At 41.0% G+C, this 21560-nt stretch overlaps 1 protein-coding gene across 5 annotated transcripts in view; it reads right to left on the minus strand.

The window, feature by feature from the left end:
• Positions 1 to 21560, minus strand: part of rbms3 (RNA binding motif, single stranded interacting protein) — a 287297-nt gene that overhangs the window by 153167 nt on the left and 112570 nt on the right. For 4 of the 5 annotated variants that reach the window (XM_044170807.1, XM_044170808.1, XM_044170809.1 and 1 more), the window contains one exon: positions 11069 to 11226. In XM_044170807.1, the coding sequence (XP_044026742.1) occupies positions 11069 to 11226 (158 nt within the window). The remainder of the gene's footprint in view (positions 1 to 11068; positions 11227 to 21560) is intronic. The other variant, XM_044170812.1, reaches the window with a different exon arrangement.

Consider the following 21560-nt stretch of genomic DNA (forward strand, 5'->3'; position numbering starts at 1 on the left):
AAGAAGTACATTGTTTTATTACAAAAATGTGTAATGGTGATACCAATGCCCTTGTCGGTAGCAAAGAGCAGCATTCAAATATATTATTTCTGTTAATTAGTTCAGGTAGTGAAAACCTTTACACCAATTTCCTACAAATGAGCAACTGTAACAAGTATCAGCTGATGAAATAGTAATAATACATTTGTAGAATGAGCCAATCTCTTGTAAAGTCTTATTGTTTAAGACATCAGTTGTATAAAAAAAATGCTTGAACACGGAGTCCGTCAGCCAGTTTTAGTTAAAGGAGCAGCTGCAGGCTGAACATCTTCAGGACATCACAGATTATAGCTTGTGTTTTCTTGTTTTTAGATTTGGAATAGGCATGGCCAAGTCTCCAATGTTTTCTAGCCAGTAGTTGGTAGAACAAGTATTTTGTTCACTCCAATCATCAGTAAAAGTATTTGCACATATAATGAAAGTTCCACTTATTCTGGTAAAACTCGAGATAACCTACAATTTTATAGTATGTGTTTTATTTTATTTTTAAGTCTTTGATGCTAATGCAAGAGACAGGTGTCACTGTGGCAGACACACAGAGAGGACAGAGCGGAAGAAAAAAAATGGAAAAGAAACATGAGTCTTTTATACTTTTATATCAAAGATAAAAAGGAGAAACAGGATGTAAGAAAGAGCAAAATATAAAGAGGATGACAGATAAAAATGGAAAATCTCAGACAAGCAGCACATTTGTGCACTCATTCGCATGAGTAGGAAAAAGAGAGTGAGTATGTTGTGTGAATTATGCATGTGTGTGCATATGTATTAATATATATAAAAATATATATGTGTGTAAGTGCATGTGCAGGCCTTGTCACTGAGAATCAGTAGGAATCATCTTGCTGTATAAAAGCAGTGTGTGGCAGCTGCCCTTCTAGCAGCTAGCGTGTCTCCCAGCTCGCACATCTCTGTGGCTGAGACAGAGGTCAGGCCTCCTGTAATATTAAACAGATGCTTTTTGAAATGTTGTCGCTGCTGCAGTTGCTATGCGACTACTGAAAATCTGTTTGGTTGTAGCTAACCTTAAGCTTCAAATATATCCATATGTATTTCTAATGTTTTGCACTGTGAGAGCTAAAGACACACTGAACTGACAGCAGTATCATGGACAAACAACAGCAAAACTGTTGTTAGATTTTCAAAGTTTCAAAATTTCAAATCTTGAGCCCTGGTCTTTTTGTGGCATGTAATAAACTGTGTTTTTGATAAAGAATGCATTTGCTTTGGGGTAGTTAATATTTAACAAAGCCTTTCATGATCAGTAGTCAGCCGAATGATGCACCGCTTGTACTGTGAAATGTAAAAAGAGCAGCATAAGATACCAAGCATTCATAAATGAGAAACATTTTTAGACAGAGGGTAAAATAAGAAGAAGGCGGGTGGCTAAATTAAGAAGGCTGATGACAATAAAGGACATGCACAAAAAAAGAAAAAAGGAAGAAATTGAGAAAGAGACAGAGGACAGAGAGACAGACTGATGAATACAATGACAGAGAGACGCAGTGAGAGAAATAAACAGAAGAGGGCAAAACTATCCTGATGGACACCTGACAGGGAGCAGAGCAGCTGTTCAGTCCAACACCTCTGAGTGGATATCAGTGACTTCTTCTCATGACCTCTGAGCCTCTGAGCTGACAGTTTGGTGGTAATGGCCTTTATCTATATCCCAGCATGGAACTGCATGGAGACTATGACACGTTTTAGCAAAGTGAGTCCAAAGTCGACCTTCAACCCTCTCCTTTTTTGTCTTTAGTACCAAACTTGGTTGGATCAAAGCTATAGGCTGCCTGGCTAGGTTAATCAAATTACTAGATATACTTATTTAATATTATCTATTTTTACAGCAACGATTTATTTAATCTTTGCTGTAAGACATATAAACCTTTGCTGTATGGAAAAGTATCCCATACTTTTGTTAAAGGACAGTGGTATCTAAATTATAAAAGCATTACAGAATAAATATCAAAACATTGTGTTGGTAAGGATGAGCAGCAATAAATCAAAAAGCTTCAACAAAAATTCCCTTTCTGGCTTTAACACGCCATCAAAATTCATCATATTTCATCATATTTTTTTAGGTGCTGGGATCCCCTGTATTTTGTTGGCGGGTTTGCGGTAAAGTGGCAAATTCTTACTTTCAAACCCTTAACGTTTCTAAATGTGGGAAGCTTCCTGCAACAGAAAGGTAATCTGGCCTTAAGTGGTTGTTCTTTCTTTTCTTATTTCTTGTACTTCAACAAATGTCACAATAAAAGGAAACAAACATATTGGCAACACTGCAGTACATCTAGTTTTTAGGGAATCATAATATAGCAAATATATTATATCTGGTAGACAAAAAAAAACAACATAATCAACATGCAGCTTGAAGTCTATTCATTTTCTACAGAGTGAGTGACCGCAGTACCTTGGCCAGTGTGTCATCGCACCCGTCTGTTGAAATTGGCTGTGGTCAAACTCGCTGTGGTCATTAGTTGTCATCAACTATTCTGATTTAAATTTTTCCTTATTCCCCTGCTGATGTGATTTCTTTTCATGAACATTCATTTTACCGTGGCAAGTGTAAAATGGGTGACAAGTTGATTAGAACCATTCCAACTTTCCCACCTACCTACATAATAGAAATAGATTATAGCTGCAAGCAACAATAGGGCCACCGGGCTCCAGTCAGGCAATTTATAAAGGAAAAGAAGGTGATTTAAAAGTTTTAGCATGTGTGCAGAATTCATTGGTAGAGAGTTAAAACAATTCATCTTCGCATTAAGGGATTTTAAATGAACGAAAGTTTTAAAATTCAGGTTGCCATGAAGCCTCCATCAGGTAAATTGTTCCCACAATTTAGTCTGTGTCGTTTTGGATGAGCCCTGATCAATCTGCTAAGTCTGGTCCATTTGTATTCCTTTGACTGTATTCCATTTATGTCTTGCTGTGTAACTTTATCATGAATAATCAATTACTCACTTTTTTTTGTTAAACCAATACAAAGCTCAAAATTTTGCTAAAATTATACATTTCAAGATAAATTGAATTAATTTACCACACTTCATCTACTTGATCTTCCATGTAGAAGTAATTTCACACAGATCAGGTACAGTATTTATTGGCTTTAATATGAAATAAAAATGTTAAAACAATTACTTCTGCAAGTCTAAAAATTGAGTAAAACTATTTTGGTGAATTTGGGAATTCTGTTTTTGTTTAAAGCAGGCAGTTTTAGTCAAAAGAAAGAAAAAGACGAAAAGGACACAAGAAAGAACAAAAAAAGCAGTATTAGTATCCAGAAAAACAATGCCAATATATAGTATATGCAACTGGAGACTTGAGCATTGTCTTGAGTCAGTCGTGAGTCATCAACCAATGTGTCAACACAGGTCAAAATAACATGAGTGCACGCCATTGCTGAAACTCTGGTATAAAGCCAGCAGTACGTCAAACAAAAATGAACTTTGTGTGTTCTCAAAAGATGTTGAATGGTTTTCAAATGCAGCATTGTGATGTACTGCAACTCAAGGTCTGTTTGTTTTCTAAATAATTTTTCAATTTTACCAAGCTGCAGGCACAGAGGACAACCAACTTTAGAATTCAACCACTTTAGTTCAAAATGATTTTGTTAATATATATATATATATATATATATATATATATATATATGATATTCTTGAGTGCAGAGCTCATCTTTTGAGATAAAAAGTTCCAGGACCAACCATTCACATATCATCGTTGACTATTGTGCGTCTTAGTTTTGTTCGTTTGTGCTCACATGAAAAAATGTTTTATGGGGGTTATATGTTGAACATTTTATTGAAACCTCAAAGTCACTGCTCTTAGCAAAAAAAAAACAAAAAAACGTGTTGTTTTTACAGTTTGATATGATTTTTGTACAGATTAAACATACAAGATATAATGTGTTAATCAGGGAGCTTCAGAGGTGCTAGTAGGTGGATCATTTTTACCTTTGTACAGCTAGCTGTTTCTCCCTGTTTCCAGACTTTATGCTAAGCTAAGCTAACGGGCTGCTGGCTGTAGCTTCATATTTGACAAACAGATATGAGAGTGCTATCAATCTTCTCATTTGACTCAGCAAGAAAGCAAACAAACATATTTCCCAAAATGTCAAACTATTCTATTAACATCTCTCTATCACATCGTCATCTCCATGGCATATAAGTGGGTGCTCTGTCCTGGAGAAGACGTGGATTTCTGTACCCTGTTCGCCTGACCCTGTCACCCATCTGGACTCTAACCAGCAGACTGAGGATGTTCAGAAGAAGAACAGGAGAAGAGGATGTGAAGAATCTGTATGGCATAGAAATAACATCCATTTTTGTTTTTTATTCTTGCTGTTTCTTTGTTTATTTATTTATTGATTTATTAATCTTGTTGTTTTTGTTTAATATTGTAACTCTTATACTTGAAATTTGCTTAAAATAAATAGTTTTAAAGATGAGCAATGGTATTTTATCTGAAAAAAAGTGAACTACATAAGGGTAAGGGTGTGTGTTAACCGAGAGTGTGCATCAAGAAAAGACAAGAGCAGTAAGTAAGTGACGGCAGGAAGCATTAGCCTGTTGTTCTGAATGTAGCTAGTTACAATCTCTCTCTTTCTCTCTCACACACACACACTGGTCTTCTTCAGAGCCAGCCTTGCAGAATCGCCCCTGTTTGTTTAGAAGTGTCCAACCTGTCAAACCCACATGCCATGCACTGCTGTCTGACACGCACAAATGAACACATCTCATCTGTGCTGGTGCTGTTTCTGCTTTCTAGATATTGCTTCAAATGAAAGGGAAAGTCAGTAGAGGGAAATGGGGAGAAAAGAGAGGGGAGGAAGGAGGGAAGGATAGAGTTAAAGCCAGAGAGTCCAGAGATCTCAGGTTTTGTCCCTCACGTCAATCAGTCTTGCTGTATCAGAGACTCTGCTGCCGCTTCTGTTGGAGCTTAAAAACTGTCCTCCGCTGCACGGCTGGAGTAAGATAAAATGCAAAGCTCAGTGGGGAGGGGCACAGAAGACTGTTACACAGACCCTGTTATAGCGATGACTGGATTGGTTGCTATGGTTTTTGGTATGCTATTAGTTCCTTGAGGCAAACTGAGGTGAAATGCAGCCAAGTACCCAGAAAACTTAACTGTTTTTAAAAGACTGTGTGTGTAATTTTTGTAAATCTAAACCCAAAACTCATACTAAATAATCACCTGATAAACTTAAAATGCTATTCATGAAAATAACTGTTAACAGAGTCAACTTCAGTGCAAAAGTGGAAGAGAAGTTCTTTCCAGCCTCTAAACAGGCAAACTGTCTATGTGTCATGTATACAGTAATGGGGGGATAAATAATAAAACCAGCCTAAGGCCAAATCAGCTTCTCTGCTCATCCTCGCTCTAAAATCGATGTTTGGGGAGGAAAAAGGCGTTGCATTTTAGTCAGTTTGGCCCAGTCAGTTAAATGACTATGTCACTTCTGCTGGAGCAGAGAAGTGGAGAGATTAACATGATGAAGAGATGTGAGAAAGCAGATGAGAGAAAAGAGAGAGAGAGAGAGAGAGAGCACATGGAGAGAGGAGAGAGAGTGCAACAGAGGATAACAGTGAGAAAGAAAGAGAGAGAAGAGAGGAGAGTGAAACAGAAACTTGGGTAGTGAGAGAGTGAGAAAGGAGTTCACACATAGAAAAAGTGGCAATGGAGGGTTATGGTTCCAGGAATAGCAGATGCTTCTACTCAGCGTGAAGCTGTAGCTGTAGGAGTAGTTTAGTTTGGCCATTCCTGGGGCTGCCTCACTACTTTTCAGAGGTTAAGCATCGCTATCTCTTTATGCCCTGAGTGACGCACAACTTGAACCGGCATGGTTGACTAGAGTGGGGGTGTGTTAGGGTTGGGAGGGAGGAGAAAGGGTTCCAGAAAGACAGGTGCAGAGACATATTAAGAAAAAGAGACACAGAGAGAAAAAAGCAACACACAGTTTGGATTAGAACTTGACCAATACTGGATTTGTGAGACAGACACCAATATAGATAATTTAAAAATCTGATGATGATACATCGGCTGATATTCCCCTTAACATAAATATATGACATAAAGAAACATTTGTGATAGGATCTCTAAAATGTGGTTATTAAAGAGCAACTGCTGATAAGCAGTGTTTGATTACACCCCTGCCTGGGTGTGGTCAGACCTGTGCTCTGTTGCACCTGTAACTACACCAAGCGGCAACCTCCACCGTAAACTTCAGTGGTAGTTGGAGGTTAGTATGATCTTGATGTTTGGGCATTTTTGTAATGCAAATTCTTGTTACTCATTGGCTTTCATATATATGGAAATCTCAACATGTTTGTGATAAGCTTAAATGGGCAGATAATACTTGCCAATGTATCTGTCTGGCTCTAGTGCAGTTGTACTGCTGGGAGGGGTGATGGGAAGTTTGGCACTTTGAGGCCTTTGCTCACACTTCTTCCCTTTGTCAGTTTTCTGAAACAGAGCCATGGGACAAGCCAGCTCTGATAGCTAGGCAGCTAATGTCAACATTGGACCTCAGAGAGTCATTAGGGATAATGCGGCGCTGCTGAATGCCCGGGCCTCTGCTCCATAAAAACAGGTGGTCCCAGGGTCACCCCTCCCTTCTCTTCCCCTCACCTACTCTACTTAGTATACCTTATGGCTCTCTTCACATTCTCCAGCTCCTCCTCCACCATTCCCTCAGCACACACGGGAAAGGTTATTTGGACAATTGGCGGTGATTAGCTCTTGATTTGGCTCACTCTGTACGTTTGATCAGGCTGTGGCACAGAGGCAAAAGCCAATGCGACTGAGGGTGCAGCTGTGGCTCGGCCATGACTAAAATTGGGTGAGGAGAACCAGAAGGAGAAACAGGGGAAGAGAGGAAACAGATGAGAAGGAGGTAGGGTTGAAGAGGAAGAAGAGAAGGAGTTGGGGGTATAAGGACCTCTAGGGTCCTTTGCTTTCTTGGCAGTTTGAGTTATGGATTTAGGATGCTGGCAGAGAAAATGAGAACTGCTTTGTCCCTGTTATTCCAGGTGTGGGCCCTCGTAAAATAAAAAAGAAATCGCTCTCATTATTCCTTTAAACTTTTCGTCCAACAACCTGCTTCCATCCTCTCTGTGCCTCCCCTGGGTGGTAGATTGCAAACAAGAAAAATGTGGGTGCTGCCTAAGAGCTGGCTGGTGAATTGGGTTATGAAGTCTGCCTTGACCTAAAGTGTTTGGGGGCTGTGTCGGCTGGGTTGGATGTACTGGCTGTGCTGGCTGCACCGATCTTTGGGTTGGATGGGGTTGGTGCTGGGCTTAGGGTTGGCCCAGTGCCTCAACCTGGCTGGTTAGGCCAAGGAATTTTTCTCACAGTAACGGCTGTTCTATCCATCCCTTCATCCATCCATCCTTCCACTCATACAGCCAGCCAGGCAAGTAGGAAGGCCTCTCACTATGTTGGTGTTTAGCCAACAAATTCCCACTCCACTCCTTTGGCCTCTTCTCTACACCCATATATCAGGCTGACGGCTGCGGAGAACCCGAAATCCAGCCAGCTGAATAAAACAGAGATTAAGCACCCACCCGAATCCATTTAATTACTCGTTCACCGGCTTTCGGCATGTAACTCCAACCGCCGTGAGAACTTTGGTGTTCTTATGTCTTAACTTTTGCTCCCAGTGACCACAGGGATGTTTAAGGAGTCAGCTGGTCACAAGGAAATCTTGGCCTTAGTAACTCAAATAATCGTATATACAGTTGTTGTTAATTGCATGTGTGTGTCCGCAATTTAAGGCTTGTTTACCAGGATGTGTAAGACTGGGGATAGAAGCCAGCTGAACCAATCTGTATTAACTGACATCACATCTGTAGACATCTGTAGATACAGATCATCTACACTGACAAGTATAGACAGCATTTGAAAGTCAGCATCTCTAAACAGAGCAACAAAAATTAAAAAGTACTAACACCTATGAAATATTGTCACTATATAAAGCAAGGATAACATCATGCTGCTAACGGGCTAAGCCACTATTGAGCCTCCATTAGTGTAGCACATGGCTGCATTATGAGATATGTAGCAATAACACTGTTGCATTTTTATAGTATTGTCTTTAATGGTAGGGATGTATTTTTTAAATCAATAATCAGTAAATTACATATTGAGAAAATAATATAGACTTAACACTGACCAAAATGAAAATCAAAACAGATTTGATTTATTTGTTTACATCTAGAAATTCAACTTCTGAGTTTCTGTATTGAAGTGAAACTGTGAACTTTGGGAGGTTGGGAGGCCTTGATGAGGATTACTGAAAATGTGACAGAATCTTGGCAAAAAATATTAGAGTTCACAAGGACGGGGTTACAACCACAGTAGACGGCATTTATTTTTTTGGCATCTCTCAGGCGGTGTGCAACAGCCTCCAATCAGCAGCTACGATATGGCCTGTTGTCAAGAATGCATCAGTTTGGCGGCAGCATGTTTGCTTTTGAGATAGTGGTGAACCAGGGCAGCAAGAGCTGCTTTTCAATGTGTGTGACACAACAAACCCCGGCCCAAGAATCAGCTTTGATTTGTCTCACTGCCAGCACTCACAAGGATCTGTGCAAGAGTACATGCACACAAAAACAGTCATGTTCACACACAGTAAGGCTTGAGATGGGGAGACAGGCCGATGATACTGAGGAAAAAAATCGCTAAGCCAGCTAATGTGACTGAAACTCCACCAGTTTAGCATTTTTCTAAAAATATAGCACCGCATTTAGTTAGGGTTTATGTTTAACACAACCCTTAGCCCCATCAGCTTTCCCTGATGGGGCTGAGGAGAGGAGGTGCTGGGTGCTGGAGGGGGACTAAGCATCTGGGGAAAAACCTGAGGGGGACCCAGGGTGCTGCAGACTGCAGAGCAGTCGCATGACCTTTTCTAGAATGCTGCCACCCGCCTGCCACTGAAACACGGTCTGGCTAATTAAAGTTTCAGTGGCATTGGATTTTCACTGGCACAGCACACCTCGGGCAACCTTGGGGGCTCTTAGGCAGGCGATACACACAGAGGGAAGGATGGGAGATATAAGAAGAGAGAGAGGAGCAGTGGAAACAGTTGAGGAGAGGACAGCCACTAGAGGACAGCAAGGCAGATCCAAGCAATAACAGACAAAGTCAGTAGCTTTCCATAAAACACAGGAGAAAAGCTATATATTAGAATGTAAATCTACAGTCACAAACATAACAACTAGCGGGGTATTTTACATAAGCTCCGACATGGTTTGCCCTCAAAATAGTTATGCTCAAAATATTCAAGATCATATGGAATTAGAAATGAAATAGAAACTGTCCAACTCTGTACAACTGGGTGAATGCAAGAGCTAAATGACAGATATGCAATGTCAAAATGCTGAGTGCTTTTCCAAATCTTATCGGGCTGCCTCTCAGGCTAATGGAATTTTGATGGGTCAGTATCAAGAATAAATGCATGACTTATGACACAGCTACCGGGAGCATTACCAAATATACTGGACAACATGTTCCCGTCTCCAAAGGATCATTGAATAATTGGCCGCGTTTGACCAGGACATTTCTGGAAATATGGCCAAGAAAAGGTTATGCAACCAGACAGACTCGCTCATGGCCTGCATTTCACAATCTGCTGGCCCTGTCTCTATTAATGATCTTGACCCCCTTTTCACTATTTTAGAAGTGAAAGGGCCTAATGGAGCCGAACAAAGCTGCTTGTGTGTGTCTGTAAGTGTGTGTGTGAGTGTGTGTCAGAGACAGAGACACAGAGAGAAAGAAAGCCCCTGTGACTGTTTGTTACAGCTTGATGAGGTCTTGGTCTGTGATTCCTGGGGGAGGTGGGCCAATCTAAGCTTTATTAGGCCTTATTGAGCTGTGTGCAGGCAGGTGTGTGTGTGTGTCCTTTGGCAGAGCTTTATGAGTACCTTTGTGTGTGTCTCTAAAATACACTCAGTTGGTAGCAGTTTAATGGGGTATGCAAGGTATTGTACATGGACCTTTTTCCATGGCTGTAATTTTCTTCTCAGAGGTGAACTTTTTAGTTTGATCAGTTTGGTATTTAAGAGCATGTAATTTGTGTCTACATAGCAATGCCTGTCTATTAGGATGAAAACTGTGGGGTCTAATTACAGTATGTGTCTAAGTATGTAGCAGCCTCTTACCTTAAATATTTTACAATATTTTATCACAAATATACAGTGTTGTGCAAGTTCATAATTCACAATAGCTAGCTCAAAGTTCAGTTCACAGATTAAAATGAACTAGTTCACAATTTAGAACTAAATTCATAGTACCAAAAACGACTGGTGGCCAGGTTGTCCAGCTTTGATTGACATTTGACTTGGCGGTCAGCTTCATGGTGTGATGCCCATGAGCTACAGCTACTGTAAATTCTTCAATGTTTCCAAAGGCAAATTGGTTTTATATCTTGTCTAAGTACAACATTCTCTACACAAAAAGTCTCTTGTGTCTCCAGTCTGTCAGCTATTTGTTCATTTAGTTACTGAAATATGATCCTGTCAGGATAATCTCCCCATTTACTTATTTGGACTGCAGGCCAAACACACAAAAATTTCCCTCTACATGAAACACCTTTATCATTTAGTCTCCAGTCACGTTTTCATGCATTTTCAAATGCTTTTAAAGATGATAGTTTAAAATAGTACCTCTTTATAATCAGATTGGATTTGACTTTTCACCCATAATGATTATATACAATATCAACTTTCCAACAGAGGAAAAATGACAAAATCATTTGTGTCTTAAAATGTTTATGTTAACGTGAAATATACAGAGAGATTTATATAGAAACATCAAGTTTCCCCATTAAATGAATTAAAGTGGATGACATTTATGTAGGCTATAGTAACATTATGAGCTGGGAGTTGGAAAAATATACAGAGGCATACTGTACACCACGTACAGCTAAATACAGCCATGAGAGGCACATTATGGCCAAGTACACCCCATAGTGGCATTGGCAAGTGTGACAGAGGAACTTCTGTATATAACTTTAATTGTTCCCAGTACTCACGGTTGGCAGAGTTTGATGAGGTCCTGGTCGGTGGTCCCAGGTGGCAGGCCTCGGATATACAGGTTGGTCTTACTCAGCTGCTCTGCCCCTCCCTGGCTGCAGCTGTTGGTGCTAGGGCTGGGAGGAGCCATGGGATGAGGGGGTGGAGCATAGGGCTGCTGGGAAAAAGAAGAAGAGAGGAAAGATAAAGCAAAATAGGTTTTTTTTTATTTTTAAGATATGGGAGGATAAGCGAAAGAGTTAAAAACACTGAGAGGTGAGGTGTGAAAAAAATAAAAGCATTCCTGAGACAGCAGAAGAAAGTGTGAGGAGTGGGGAAAATGTATCTTTTGAAGAAACAGCAGGCACTACCAGTTCAATGTCATTGCAATTATGAGAGTAGACATTTTAGGGCGGCTGGGAGACTGAGGATGAGATCAGGGTCACTAAGAGATAAAAATATTCAACCCAACAGGAGATATTAATGAGTAGAATTTCAAGAAAACGAACATCAAACCTCAGTCTCAAATAATACGAATACATTACAGGGAAAACATTTTCATGTAGATTAAAAAAAAAAGGTCTGCACAATGACAAAAAAGTCAAAAAAGCTCTTCAGATTGAGTTGACACATTCTGTGTCTGTACATTCACTTTTATTTCACTTTTTCCACTTTATATTACTTTTTGTCACCTTTGTACAGTATATAGCAATAAATCACATCTGAAGTTCTTTGTCAGTGTGCAGGAGTTTTTTCCAAACATGGGACTGGAGTCAAGAGTGCAAACTTTTTTACATTTTTTAGCAAACATTTCACTGAGGGGACTCTCTGAAATCAGGGTTCATAAGGCTTCCAGCAGCTTATAACAGTTTTAAATTATGGCAGCTTCCTGCTTACTATTCATACCCTCAAAACCAATATTAATACACTGTAAAAAAAATGTACACCTCCAAGGTGTGATATCTTGATGCAGTAATCCTCCTCATCCTATTTCATAAACATCTCAATATGAACATCAATTTTTCAGAATAATCTCTATCTTCCTAGATGTATTCAAAATGTATTAGATATGTGATTCCCTCCCTTTCTTCTTTTCCCTACCTTTTCCCTCTCCTGCTCTCCTCATGTGCCTTTTGTGCTGTTAGTGTAGATTTATGGTATGAGAGTCAGGGCCCCCTGTTCACAGCCCATTTATATCTCTATTGCAGGGACACTGCACATAGTGACAGAAGGAGAGAACCAGGGCCCTGTGGGCATGAGCGGGAAAGAGAGAGACAGACAGAGAGAGGGAGAGAAACACAAGAAGAGAGTCAGCGAGGAGGGAGGAGAGAAAGAGACGATGCACACTGCAATAGTGAGTGATGGATGAAATAGAGAAGAAAAGAAATGGTCAGGGAGAGAGGGGGACATGACTAAATACCACCACCAGCTCTAGTAAACCACATTAACCCTTTATCCTCCCCAGAGAGAACTGCAAGACCTCATACCATGCCGTAAATACACATACATACATACACACACACACACACACACCATTAGCCCTCCAATCTGCCCCACATGTTAGCAGCGGCTGCCGAAGCATGGCTGATTTGCTGCGCTATTTTAAGCGTGTGCACCATGCCAGCGTGTAGCCGCCCACTCCTCAGACAAAGAGCCGGGGTCCCTGGAGCGTGAAGAGGGAGCCACGTCCATCAATGGATGGCCAATTACCACGCTGAGCTAAGTGGAACTGATGGACAGTCACTCGCTGTGTTGGACATACACACACTGTACACACGTCCATGTTTGTGCACACACGCACATATGCCACGTGATAACATAGAAACACCTTACAGTGCCCCATCACCAGAGCTGTTTTAAGTCCTTTGGGGTTACTTCAATTGACAAGTCCCAAGTCCTGTAGGGCATATGTCCATGTGAGGTCACAAGTCTTCATAAGAAAATACAAAGTAATGATGAAAGTCTCTCAGGTCTCTGAATGGTGACCATTAAAATGGCACGTGAACAATTTGCTTTCTAATCTGTTAATAGAGTTTTTTTACATAGCTGAGATCATTTAACTCATTTTTAAGCATAATAATTAAATATGCATGATGTGTGGCTATGTAAGGCCTGTTGTTGTTATATTATTTATCGTTACCAGGTCAAAACTCGAGAGTTAAAGGTCGTCCCCTGGCTTCAGGGTTAAGACGTCAACCATGAACCACAATGTCCCCGAATCAAATCCAGCTAGCCTTTGTTGCATCTCTATCTTCCTCGTTTCCTGTCCTCTCTCCACTCTTGCCTTTCTAATAAAGGCGTGACATTTTTAAAAAACTTGAGAGTTAAATGTGTTTGTCGTCAAGTCTCGACTCAGGTAAGTTAAATCCCACAGCAGTAAAGTTCAAGTTGCAAGTAGCCATTGTTGTGACTAAAGTCTGACTCAAGTCCAAGTGTCAAGTCTTTATCTTTGAAGTGGACAGAGAAACACACACACACAAATTCCACTTTACCCCCTCCTCCAACAGATTGGGCTTCATACTGCTTTGGTAGCCTTGGTTGCACAGGCTAGAATGAAAAAAAGCACAACTAGTCTCCAGTCACTCACGTTTTCATGTAGTGGCAGTAGTATAGAAGAATTTTAATCTCTTGAGTGCTCCATGGGAGTTGTTTTCTCCCACTCAAAGTCACTGGAATGTGCACAGCTGCAGTTCAAGCCTTGACTTTGAGGCTTTCACCTTACGTCCCCGTTCCCCTCGCCTCTTCGTTTTATTTTTCCCTAGTCCACTGTAGCTTAAATTACACACACAGTACTTAACATACTGTGTGACACGTACAAATTCACCAGCACAAACAGGAGACACAACACAGAGTTGCTGTCAGCACTGAAGGTTAATTGAAAGCCTCTCTCTCATTCTCTGGCTTTCTTTCTTTGTTTTAGCCCTTCAGTAATACACACAACCCTCCTCCTCCTCCTTCTCCTCCTCCTCCTCCTCCTCCCTGGGCTCCAGGCTTGGCTTGCATCCTGGGCTTTGGAATTCATGTGTCCCGCCCTATCGATTTGCTTTCATTTTTTAAGGTCAGAAGCTGAAATCTTACACAATGAGGCATGGAGGGTCAAAACCAGCCCATTACTTACAGTGTTGGGCGAGAAGGCAGAGAGCGAAGTTATCCAAGGGGAAAGAAAAAGGCCGGAAGAGTCCCCCGGGATGAAGAATGGAATGGGTGCCGAAGGACTCAGAGGAATGCTGACTGTTAGGTGGATGGTGGGACGGGGTGAGTGGGTTCAATGTCGGATTCTTGAGGACTTAATGCTGTTTTTTTTGTTTTTATTCTATTCATAGTCAAATTTATAAAGAGAGTTTCTACTCTTGTACTCTTTGAGGAGTGCAAAAGTTTAGATATGTAGAATAAGGAAAATGGACAAGAACTGCCAAAAGAACAGGCTCTTCAAATGCTTGTGTGTGTGTCTACATGTGTAGTGTATGTATGTACATGCGTTGAGGGCAGTATGTAAACTTGTACAAGCGTGGGAGTGAAATTAGTAGGGCTGCTCCCTGAAAATCGAAGATTCGAATCATCAGTCGAAGACCCCTCCGTCGACTGAGATTCTTAAAGTCGATCAGTTGGGGGTTTTTTTTGTGGGGGTTTTTTATCCCCAGAAGTAGCTGCAGAGTGAGCGCTCCTCGCTTTCATGCTGCTCTCCGGGGTAAAATCATTCCACTACATCAAATCATCCCTTCCGCTCGGTGAAGATGTCTGCGACAGGTACAGGCAGGTGCGGACCCGGACCCAGGGTGAATCTGAGAGAGACTGAGGCAGCTGCCCGGAGGAAGACAGGCCTTGCCCAGTCAGGCTCTGAGATAGCGGTATCTTCTGCCTTTTGCTTAAAAGTGGTGAATTTACAGCTCACAGCAAATTAATATGATATAGTCTCTGGCTTTTGTTTGATATCACGTGTCGGCAGAAATGTTGTTGCACATTTCCAAGCCGTCGATTGCGTCATTAGGAGGGCTAACTTGGCTTGTTTACTATATTACATCCCCGCCGAACCCCGTTAAAAAATCTGGCAGTTCAATAAAGCGTTGCTTGATAGTCTATATGAAAAAAAAAGGAACGAATAGTATTCGTATTGAACAGCCAAATCCGATTCGACTGACAAAAGTCGGAGTCGGTACAGCCCTAGAAATTAGCAAGCACACACCCACCAATAATGTTTCCCCCCTTAAATTGAATTCTCTCTTGGCTTCCTCTGGTCGCACCACTGGAGGTTAATAACCAAGCTTGTTTCTCTTTCTGGACGGTTCCGTGACTGCTGTTTATTCTCAGCCTGTAAGATCTGGCATCTCAAATATATAATAAATACGGGCCTCATGTGTCAGAATGAGGATTGAATACAGCACTTGACAAAGGGTATTTCAGCAAGAGAGGAAATGGAATGGAAGACTGAGGGGGGGAAAAGCAACATAGAGAGAGTTAAAGAGACAAATAAAAGATCGTGTGGGAGACTCGCTGGTTATGACACTTCAAAAACCTCCAGGTGGTAAATGAGAAAAACCTCCATTCTCCCTCCTCCCTACCCAGCTGTGACATGCCGCTACAGAGGATTACTGCGGATTTCAATTTGCAGCACTGTATTTTAGACGGGCAGAATGGTTTACACAGGCCCAATTTACCGAGCTAGCTGTGCAGGGGGGGGTTCACAGCCTCCATGACATGCCAGGGAATGTTTATGAGTGTATTAAGTGAGGATGATAAATCTAGAGTACGTTACATAGGCTGAGGGCATACAGCACTGCACTGTATATTCACACACCCACACACGGACAACACACTTTTTTTTCTTTTTTTTTTTACAGACCATAGCTAGCCCTCTCTGTCACTGAGAGTAATATGTAGACCTGAACCTACTGTGTGTATTGTTATTTACATGTTCATGTACTGTATATACAGCATCTTTACAATGTAGGAAATCTTTATACATTATGCATATGTACATGTGCTACTGCGACCTTATTTACACTGAATATGATCGCTGTCCTATTAAAACCATGTATCTCCAAAATACCAATGTTTCATGAGATAAAAAAGTCCTGTTTTCAGCTGTCATAATAATAATAATAATAATAATCAGCTTTCAGATAATCGAATGGGTTTTTTTGTGTTTTGTTTCGTTTACTTGAGGAGTCGGAGAATTTTCTCAACCTATAAAGGAACACTTAACCAAATTTGGAGATACATGGTTTTCACTGGATAGCGATGAGATGCCATTTTTGTTAAATGACAGGGTGAAACTAACTAACACTAGGACATTGATTTAAATGAGGACTCTAAAACAATCTTTGGGGAAAAAAGCAAAAATTGCAATGTTATTACAATTATATTAAACATTTCAATTCCATACGTGTTTATGATGATATGGCATCTCTGCAGATAGCACCTGGAAAGTTGGTTTGGAAAGTCATTTTTCCAAGTTGATTATGTCTTTAGATATGGTGGTCCCTTACTTGTTTAAATAATTTGGGAAACATACTATGTAAGTACACAACATTTGCCACACAGACAGGAGGGCAGCCGTAGCATTAATTGGAATGAAAGCAGGGCTGTTGCTTCCCTGCCTTCCTCCCTGTCTCTCTGCAGGGCAGGGCTGCGACTGGAGGAGAGGCGGCTGTGCGCCACCGTGGTAATTGGCCCTGATTTATAGGAGACCAGAGCAGTCAGTGAGAGCTAGCTCAACACTGGCAAAAGGCCAGACAAGGCCATCCTGTCAATATCAGTAAACCAACCCAGCCCAAACCCCCACGGCCAGGACGCCACTACTCAAGATCAACTGTCACCATCCAGGAGGGTGCACATGTGTGTGAGTGCATGTTCATGTGTGCATGCGGATTTCCTGTTCCGTGTGTTCCTGTGTTTGCGTTCAGTGAGTCACTCAGACACACAAACAAGAAAACCTGCCACAAAAAAATGACAAGTAGTCTCCTTAAATTGAAGAAAAAAGCCTCTCAGCTCATCCTCCATTAATTCATGCTGGCAAAGTCTCTGCAAAGACTCTTAAAGACAAGCATAGTCCCAGAGGCATCCCTTCCAAACTGCCAGAACTAACAGCTAGCTCAGCGGTCGGCTGCATTCACGGCCTCTAAGCACGAAAGGAACACAAATCCCCCATCCATCCTGGATAGCTGCTTCTAAACCTTTAGCCCTTAAACATGTGTTTTGAGAACCGCGGCCGCATCTCAATGCCGAGAGAAGAGGGAGGGACAGTGAAAGACAGAAGGAAGAGAGCTATTGCCTGTCCTCCTTTCGCCTCTCGGTTTCATGCCTCGCTCTTTCTCTCTTTGTCTATGCCTGTCGAGGTAAAACCATAGCCAGAGGAGTGAATAGCAAATCATCCCCAACTCACCTGGGAATGCAACGCTGCTGATTCTACAGCCAAATGTATCCTAATAGGGAAGACTGAGAGCACTCTGTACGGGGGGAGAATGGAGAGAGTGCAAGGAGGAGAGAAGGGGGATGAGAGACAGAAAAAGGGAAGAGAGATGCAGTTACAGGTATGAAGGTATGAAGGAGTTGAAGCCAAGGCCTACGAGAACAGCCAAACCATAATGCAAGGAAGAAAAAGAAGGAAATCTAAAATAAAAAAGGGCCGAATGAAAAAAATATTAAAGTACAGTCATCTTGACTGTCTGATTCTCTCTGGGCTTCCACTAGCCTGCGGGCCTTCTTCCTCAGTAAAAACAAAAAGGTCTGGGATCTGGGACGGTGGTAAGTCAACATTGCTGTGGACAATGACGCAGGGGGGCTAATTTTAAATATGCTGATTGGTCCATCTCCAATATCTCTCAAAGCAGGAGATGGAGCTCTTTCCCTTTTCCTGTTTCTCTCCTTTTCTCTCTCTCTTGCCTTTCTTATTGCTCACTGCCAACTTTCTTTATTTCTTCTTCAACCTCTTTTTTTCTCTCCCCCCACTGGCTCTCTTTCCGTCTCGCTTTCTCTTTGGGGCAGATAAGAGCGGGATGTTGTCTTCCGTGTCAGGACCCATGTGTCTGGATACAGTGCCCCAGAGTTAAAAAAAGAGCCATATCTTTTCCAGACGGGAGATATAGGATGTATACATATTATCTGAAAGCGAGGACAAGAGCTATGGCGGTAAACAAGACAGGCTTTATGTAGCATCACTGTTTAAAAACACTCAGTCATCTGTTTTATCAATGGGATGACATAATGGGAAAATAGTATCATGAAATGCATCATTTTACTATAAGAAATCAATCTGAAATGGTGCATTTTGTTATATAACTTCTTTATATTAAAGCTTGATTGTAAAAAAAACTGCTGAGTTATTTCCTGTTGTAAGTCTGCCATCCAAAGATAGCACAGGAATGGAATTGGAATTACAGTGCATTTTAGAATGAACATTTTTTAGCTGTTTCATTTATTTACACTTCTTTGTAAGAATTTAATTGGTAATACGGAGTACTGTGGGATCAATAATTAGTCACGATTCACCACAGTTTAGAAGACTAAAAATAAATATGTGCAAGGAACAAAAAATGCAAGTGTATGACCTAGAAAAAAGCTTTTTTTCAATAAGGCTTTTATCAGGAGAGAAGCATTATCAGGAGAAGGTGGAGGCCAAACAGTGGAAGGCATATCATAATGCCTGTATACTTTGAGATTATTATAAATTAACAATGAAACCTCTTAGACAGCCCTTGATTGCAAAGTATGCACAAGCTGTAGGACTGGTGAAGTGTTTAATATCCATTTAGTTCTCATGATCATGTGTGTCGTCCAAAAAGGATGAAATTTGTGGTATCACAAAATTGTTGAATTATTTCCTAAAAGTCAAATTTTAGAAATGGACTCCTACAACACTTGAAAGCCAGGTTTCTCCCAATTGTTTATCAAAAGCTTGAAACCACCTTTTATATCCCAATCATCATCTCTAATGTTACTCCTCTGCCCCACACTGTTGGTTAAAATCTGTGTAGATGCTTTTTTTTTCTTGTTTCTTCAAACAATTTAAGAATCCAAGAATTTCCAACATGTTACTTTGAGCTAGTAACTCTCAGTGAGTCCTCCATCACCACAGATTTTTGTTTAGTTTCTGCAAAGTGAGTAAGACCTGAGACAAACACACATTTCCTGCTAGAAGATACAACGCACATCGCATTTACAGAAGAGGGTTGGTCACCAGGCCCACACAAAAATCTACATAAGCACCCTGTAAGCTTCTATGTTTATACCACTCTTCTGACAACCATAAACTTGGTTCTCTCCGGACATTAACAGTCACTGGTGTTTAGGTGACATAACCAGGGCTGAGGGGTGTTTGTAGAGAGCGATTACGATGGTTTGGCCACTAGTGCGGTGACCGCTGCACAGGGATCTGTAAAAAAAAGAGCAGAGAGCGAACCGTGGGCAGAGCCAAAGTGAAACTCAATGGACATAAATATTTAGGCTGATTTGTCATCATTATGGCCAGCTGGGTCTGTTTGCAAGCTAGCCGGTGTGGGAGTGGAAACTGCAGGATGGCTGGAGCGAGGAAGTGGGAGGACAGATACTCATTTAAAGACAGAGCAACAAAGAGCAGGACAGAGGATGGTGTGGAAAAAGAGAGAAAGAGAATGTTGTAAACTTTGGTCTCCAACTGAACCTGAGCTGGCACCCACGGTCTCAAAACTGACCCATAGACAAATAATGGTTACAGATTGGTCCCCAGGGTCACTAATTTAAACAAACCCTCAATTTTGAGCTGACAGGTGTGGCAAATCGAATTAATTGATTAATCAATTAATCATTTAGTCTATAAAATTTATATACACTGCTATAAAGCAGTGAAAACTTCACATCTCAATTTTCTAGAGCCCTGACATCTTCAGATTGCCTGCTTTGTCTAACTAAAAGAAGCAAATCCTCAGATTTGAGAAGGTTGACCCAGCACATGTTAGATTATCAAAACTGTTGTCAATTGTGGACAACAAATGTGGTCATTCTCTGAACTTGCTGAAGCAGCCAATTAATCTTATTTGTTATTTTGACTTGAATAAACGTGTGCTGTTCCATCATTTGACAGAGCCTTGCCCCAGTATTTCAATGCATTTTTTGAACATTACGCTGCCTGGAAAGCTCTCCCTCACAGAGGACCCTCTGTTTAAACCTCCATTTCTCTGTAAAACACCACCAGATATCAGAAAGAGAGACCCCCCCCCCTTCCGTCTCTAGTTGGCCACATTCTTCAGGAGTCAGTTATGTTTTTCACAGGAAGTGTAAGCACAGACAGAGGACTGTGGAAGATGTGGAGAGGGAGGAGAGAGCGGGGTTAGCTCTTTTTCAGTGTGACCTGTTGCTTACTGAGACAAATGTCTACCAATCCAGTCACGCACATGGGCTGGCACCCTGCCCTGAAATGTTCCCATAGGCTGCATAAAAGGATCGAGAAAGTGAGAGAGAGACTGAATAACAAACAAACAACAGTGAGTCTCTTTCCCTTTTTGCCTCTTCCTCAAAAATACATCTTAAGTCTACTCTCAAATATACCATATCATGCATGTTAGTTCTAGGTCCACTGGCTTTTGTTTATCAGACCAGGAAGACCAACTTGTTGACTGGCTGCCGTTTCAAAATGACTGACTAGATAGCTGACCGGCTGACCAGTTGATGAAAGTTATTGCTAAAGTGTTGAGAATGCCAGAGGAGAGAGAGAGAGAGAGACAGGGGACAGATTGATAGAGAGGAACCTTGACCTGTCCCAGAATGCCATTTTTTAGGCCATTCTCCAGACAAACAAATTTATGTCTCCTCTTCCAGAAGTTCAACTGTGCTCGTATTCATAAATAAGTCTGTAATTGGTGCAGGAGCAGCAAAGAGGCTCAAAGGTCCCCAACAGCCTAGTGCATGAGTTACTGCTTGACACTGACCTTAGTGTGTGTTTGACTGTGTGCCCACAGCCATATGTTAAAGATGCTATGTAAAGTTTGCATAACTGAGCAATGTTAACATTGCTTTTACAAATAGCAGACTCACACAGAGTATTAATACACATTAATACTAACTAGACTACTGCAAGCAGCTATAGTTCAGTAAATGCTATGACACACTAACAGCAGGCATAACACAGTGTGTATGTCCATACATGCTATGCTTTGTGTATTGAAAGAAACGGGTGAACACTGACTGACTTTTTTAGAGATACAATGTTTCAGTCATCTTTGTCAGGCATCAGACTCACAATATGTAACAGCATCTTTATATTAAAGCCACAGGCTGCAGCAACAAATTAAAAGTGAGGCCAAATCGCAAGCCCCTGAAACATTTACCACATTGAAAAAAATGTATTTAAAAAATTCTTAAAATGAGACAAATAATATATGTCAAAATCTATACAACACAAATGAAAATAAATTTAAAAAAGGAAATAATGAAAAATGTATAACAGCTTAGATGGGCAATACAAAATAAGCAATTGTTATCAACAAGAGAAGTTCAAATTGGGGACAGCGGAGGCAGATCAGACAATAACCAGTCCAG

Source organism: Siniperca chuatsi, linkage group LG17 (assembly GCF_020085105.1).
Source record: "Siniperca chuatsi isolate FFG_IHB_CAS linkage group LG17, ASM2008510v1, whole genome shotgun sequence".
NCBI classification, from domain to species: domain Eukaryota; kingdom Metazoa; phylum Chordata; class Actinopteri; order Centrarchiformes; family Sinipercidae; genus Siniperca; species Siniperca chuatsi.